This window comes from Nansenia antarctica (genome assembly GCF_963989245.1).
Source record: "Nansenia antarctica genome assembly, chromosome: 5".
Taxonomy (NCBI): Eukaryota; Metazoa; Chordata; class Actinopteri; order Argentiniformes; family Microstomatidae; genus Nansenia; species Nansenia antarctica.
This window is the reverse complement of record NC_137690.1, coordinates 1,793,485-1,799,710: the sequence shown is the minus strand read 5'-3', so window position 1 is coordinate 1,799,710 and position 6,226 is coordinate 1,793,485. Positions and strand designations below refer to the sequence as shown.

Here is a 6,226-nt window from a genome sequence, read left to right as displayed (position 1 = left end):
CGGTGACTAGTCGACTATGAAAATAATCGTTTGTGGCAGCCCTAAACTACATGCTAACCATGCTCTAACCACACGCTAACTACACGCTAACCACGCGCTAACTACAATAGGTTACTACACACGCTAACTACACACTAACTACATGCTAACTACACACTAACCACACGCTAACTACACACTAACTACACGCTAACTACACACTAACCACACGCTAACTACACGCTAACGACACACTAACTACACACTAACTACACACTAACCACACGCTAACTACACACTAACCACACGCTAACTACACACGCTAAATACAAACGCTACGTGTGTGTGTGTTTTTATAGTAACGTGTACGTGTGTGTGTGTGTGTGTGTGTCCTCCAGCTCATCGTCTTCACTCCCAAGTCTCTGCTGCGCCACCCAGAGGCCAAGTCCAACTTTGACGACATGCTGCCAGGTGAGTGTGTGTGTGTGTGTGTGTGTGTGTGTGTGTGTGTCTGTATCTGTGTGTGTGTGTGTCTGTAGCTGTGTGAGTGCGTAGTGTGTGTGTAGTCTGTATCAGTGTGTGTGTGTGTGTGTGTGTAGTGTGTGTGTGAGTGTTAACAGTGCGTGTGTGTGTGTGTGTAAATCAGTGTGTGTGTGTGTAGTGTGTGTGTGAGTGTGTGTGTGTGTGTGTTAACAGTGTGTGTGTGTGGGTAGTGTGTGTGTGTGTGTGTTAACAGTGCGTCTCTCCCCCAGGCACGGCGTTCCAGCGTGTGATCCCGGAGAGGGGCGTGGCGTCAGAGGGGGCGGAGTCTGTGCAGCGGCTGATCTTCTGCACGGGGAAGGTTTACTACGAGCTGACCCGCGAACGCAAGGCCCGCGGGCTGGAGGCCACCATCGCCATCGCACGCGTGGAGCAGGTACACACACACACACACACACACACACAGACATGTCACATTAGATTATCAACAAAGAAGAACTCAACTAATTAATTGTGAATATTGATTATAATTTCAAATTCCAAAACCAAATTCAACTTAATTAATCGTGCCTAGAGAATCTGGCAAATCATGCCTTTGAGTCAAAACATGAATGTTGGCAGAGCATGTGGCACGACCCCTTTACTTTAAACTCTGAAATGGAACGTTCCCTGGCGTGCACGTAGATCCTGGCGTGCACGTAGATCCACGGTAATTGTTGGAATTGGAATGTAATGTATTACTGACTTGTAGTGTATTAGTAGACACACACACACACACACACACACACGCACACTCACACTCACACTCACACTCACACTCACACTCACACTCACACTCACACACACACACACACACAGGAAAAAGTATGTGAGCCCTTTGGAATTACCTGGTTTTCTGCGTTAATTGGTCATTAAATGTGATCTGATCTTCATCTATGTCACAAACACAACGTGCTTCAGCTAATAACACACAAACAGTTATAATCTCTCATGTCTTTATTTATATGAACACACCCACTGAACATTCACAGTGGAAAAAGGAAGTGAACCCTTGGGTTTAATAAACTGGTCCAACCTCCTCAAGCAAGCGCTTCCTGTAGCTGCAGACTGTCCTGCCCCTCGCACAGGAGGAACCTGGACCCTTCTTCCTTCAGGGTCCCTCGCTGGTCTTAAAAAGCCTTAAAGTCTAAAATCCAGCAATCCGATTCATAAGGCCTAAAAAGCTCTCAAATTGTCAGTTATTCGGTCTAAAAATGAGGTGCCAGGTGTTAGAAATGAGATTAGCGTATCCTGCAAGGAAATCAGTCCGACCACGTCTATTTACCCGGAAATTAATCAACTACTTTTGAGTAATTATGGGACTTATTTATTTTATATTAATTATCCTTCAGACTTTTTTTGTCTGTATGGCAGTGAAATCCCTAATTTCATCACCTCGCTAAAAAGCTATCATATGGTGTCGCGAATAGGCCTAAAATTCTATTCAAAGAGGTCTAAAAAGGTGTTACCTGTCTTACACTCAGACTGAAACACATATGGAGGAGGAGGTGTTACCTGTCTTACACTCAGACTGAAACACATATGGAGGAGAAGGTGTTACCTGTCTTACACTCAGACTGAAACACATATGGAGGAGGAGGTGTTACCTGTCTTACACTCAGACTGAAACACATATGGAGGAGAAGGTGTTACCTGTCTTACACTCAGACTGAAACACATATGGAGGAGAAGGTGTTACCTGTCTTACACTCAGACTGAAACACATATAGAGGGGGAGGTGTTACCTGTCTTACACTCAGACTGAAACACATACGGAGGAGGAGGTGTTACCTGTCTTACACTCAGACTGAAACACAAATGGAGTAGAAGGTGTTACCTGTCTTACACTCAGACTGAAACACATATGGAGGAGAAGGTGTTACCTGTCTTACACTCAGACTGAAACACATATGGAGGAGGAGGTGTTACCTGTCTTACACTCAGACTGAAACACATATGGAGGAGAAGGTGTTACCTGTCTTACACTCAGACTGAAACACATATGGAGGAGGAGGTGTTACCTGTCTTACACTCAGACTGAAACACATATGGAGGAGAAGGTGTTACCTGTCTTACACTCAGACTGAAACACATATGGAGGAGAAGGTGTTACCTGTCTTACACTCAGACTGAAACACATATGGAGGAGAAGGTGTTACCTGTCTTACACTCAGACTGAAACACATATGGAGGAGGAGGTGTTACCTGTCTTACACTCAGACTGAAACACATATGGAGGAGGAGGTGTTACCTGTCTTACACTCAGACTGAAACACATATGGAGGAGAAGGTGTTACCTGTCTTACACTCAGACTGAAACACATATGGGGGAGAAGGTGTTACCTGTCTTACACTCAGACTGAAACACATTGAGCAACCGAGTGTCCTATGCTGATGCAGCTACTAATGTTGGTGTTCAAGAATTTTATTGTAAAATGTGAACGCAAATAAAGATACTAAAATGTGTGTGCCTGTCAGGGTTTCCGTTAACCGGTAATTACCGGTCTTTGTCCGGTAATTTTTTTTGAAGTCCGACAAATTGAAAACTCGTCGGACAAAATGTCCGGTGAAAATAATTCCCTCTAAGCACAATTTGAATACAATTCGCTAAAGTTCACATTTTGTATTTTGTTATCGCTGAAGTTTGTCTCCATCTTAGTGTAAATGTTGTCCGTTTCGTTTGTTATCCTTGTTATTGTGCGATAAAGTTAAGGCTTTCCGCTTTGGGCCACCATTCTCAGCTGAGCACCAAACACACACACACCCACACACACACAACACTGCCCGAGAGAGAAGGACCCGCCCCCTCCAGCCAGCCTATAGGCTAACCAAAGGGGGCGGGTCCTTCTCTCTCGGGCAGTGCCGCGCGTGCACGAGTGTGTGTGTGTCCGGTGCCCAGCTGAAAATGGTGGCCCGAAGCGGAAAGCCTTAACTTTATCGCACAATAACAAGGATAACAAACGAAACGGACAACATTTACACTAAGATGGAGACAAACTTCAGCGATATGATCTAACAGCCGGTCTTCAGGACGACATACAGACCCGTATGAGCTTACAGGGCTATCCCCTAAGTATGATTTGACAAGCAGCTAAACGAAATGCCTTCCCAACCAGCGAGACCTGGGGGGTGTTCCATCAACGTCGCCAAAGGAAAACCTAGGCCCACTTCGCCAAGTCCCGCGAGACTCTTAAAAAGATCCAGGCATATCTTGATAGATCTCGCGAGACTTGTCAAAACAAGCCCAGACTTTCCTCCAGTGACGTCGATGGAACACCCCCCTGGTTATAGAAATGACGTTGTTTTATTGATTTTAAAAAAAAGGGTAAAACTGGAAAGAGAAAATAGAAAACTCACATTAATCCCAAACAATTTAACAAACTTCAGTTAACGTAATGTGGAGTCCGTTCATTGATCGATGCCGTCTGTTCAGTTCCCAGTGAGGCGCCCGTTCAGCGCTGGATTTGACGCATGGCATAGCGCGCATGCGTCAAATCATGTTATATTATTATATAGCTCGCATCTAATCGTATCGGATGAGAAATAGACATTAAATGGCATATATAGGCCGCTACACAACAGTAATCACCGCGACAAACAGCTATATTAGATTTGAAGAAAAAAAAATATGATTTTGAAAAAAAAAAAAAAATTATATTTTAATATGATGACCGGAATATATCACGTTTGTCCGGTAAATCGAATTCTTCCCGGACACGATGTCCGACGGCAAATTTTTCTAACGGAAACCCTGGTGCCTGTGTGTGTGTGTGTGTGTGTGTGTGTGTCTCCAGCTGTCCCCGTTCCCCTTCGACCTGGTGAAGGCGGAGACGGAGCGGTTCCCCGGGGCGGACCTGGTCTGGTGTCAGGAGGAGCACAAGAACCAGGGTTACTACGACTACGTCAAGCCCCGCATCAGGACCACCATCGCCCGCGCCAAGCCCGTCTGGTACGACCCACACCGTCTGTGTGTGTGTGTGGTCCTGTGTGTGTGTGTGTGTGTGTGTGTGTGTGTGTGTGTATGTGGTCGTGTGTGTGTGTGTGTGTGTGTGTGTGTGTGTGTGTGGTCCTGTGTGTGTGTGTGTGGTCCTGTGTGTGTGTGTGTGTGTGGTCCTGTGTGTGTGTGTGGTCCTGTGTGTGTGTGTGTGTTCCTGTGTGTGTGTGTGTGTGTGTGTGTGTGTGTGTGGTACTGTGTGTGTGTGTGTGTTTGTATGTGTGTGTGTGTTTGTATGTGTGTGTATATTAAATGTGTGTTCCTGTGTGTGTTTTTGTGTTTGTATGTGTGTATATATATATATTGATATATCATTCAGGTGATAGTAGGCTGATTTAGTTATGGAGTTTATGTGGCTGTTGAAGTTTATATCGGAGTCTAGAATTACACCAAGATTTCTGACCTGTTTTTTTGTTTGAAGAGAGAATCGAGTTTTGCACTGACTTTCCATCTTTTATCAGGTGCACCGAATACAATTATCTCTGTTTTGTCCTTGTTTAGTTGGAGGAAGTTTTGTGTCATCCAGGCGTTTATTTGTTCAATGCTTTTACAGAGATTGTCCATGGGACTATAGTCGTTCGGTGAGAGGGCTATGTAGATTTGAGTGTCATCCATAGTTGTGGGAGGCAATGTTGTTCTTTTTCATGATGTGTCTCAATGGAAGCATAAAGATTGAAAAGGAGAGGGCCCAGGATTGACCCTTGGGGAACCCCACATGTCGGTAGGTAGGATCTAAACCAGTTTAGGGCAGTGCCCGAAAGTCCTACCCAGGTTTTCAGTCTATCTACAGGTGCAACTAAAAAAATTAGAATATCGTGCAAAAGTCCATTCATTTCAGTAATTCAACTTAAAGGGTTAAACTTAAATATTATATAGACTCATTGCATTGTACATATGCATGATTATACTTTTCAGAGGGCTGACATTTCTGTATTTAAAATTTTCTAAACTTTTCTAAATTTTCTAAACTTTTCTTATTGATTTCATGTAATATTAGACATTTCTGAGATATTTAATTTGGGGTTTGTTTAAGCTATAAGCCATAATCACCAAATGTATATACAAATAAAGGCTTTAAATATCTCGCTTTGCATGTAATGAGTCTATATAATATCTAAGTTTAACCCTTTAAGTTGAATTACTGAAATAAATGAACTTTTGCACGATATTCACATTTTTTGAGTTGCACCTGTATTAGAATGTCGTGGTCTACCAGTGTCAAATCCAGCGCCTACTAAGGTCTACTCTAGTAGGACCAAAACTGAGACTTTTCCGGAGTCGGGGTGTTTACACGAATGTCTTTTAGGGCCGTTTCAGTGCCATGTAGGGGGGCGAAAGCCTGCTTGAAAGTCATCGAAGAGATCAGTAACCCCTCCTTCCCCCCCTCCAGGTATGCAGGGCGTGGCCCGGCCGCGGCCCCCGCCACAGGTAACAAGGCGGCCCACCTGGTGGAGCTGAGACGCTTCCTGGACCAGGCCCTCACCCTGGACGCCTTCAAGGAGCACGAGTAACCATGGCAACCTCCCCCGGTGTCACTCCCTAACCCTTCCCCGCTTCGCCCTCCCCCGGTGTCACACCCTAACCCTTCCCCCCTTCGCCCCTTCACCCTCCCCCGGTGTCACACCCTAACCCTTCCCCCTTCACCCTCCCCCGGTGTCACACCCTAACCCTTCCCCCCTTCGCCCTGCCTCCTTAGTTACAGGATGGGAGGTAGCCTTCACCCCCACCCGCCCC

At 45.2% G+C, this 6,226-nt stretch overlaps 1 protein-coding gene across 1 annotated transcript in view; it reads left to right on the top strand.

The window, feature by feature from the left end:
- Positions 1 to 6,226, top strand: part of ogdha (oxoglutarate dehydrogenase a) — a 49,933-nt gene extending 43,707 nt beyond the window's left edge. Inside the window, 4 exon segments of the mRNA XM_080532893.1 lie at positions 378 to 450; positions 732 to 895; positions 4,293 to 4,447; positions 5,883 to 6,226. Coding sequence (XP_080389019.1) covers positions 378 to 450; positions 732 to 895; positions 4,293 to 4,447; positions 5,883 to 6,003 — 513 coding nt within the window. The 3' untranslated portion in view covers positions 6,004 to 6,226.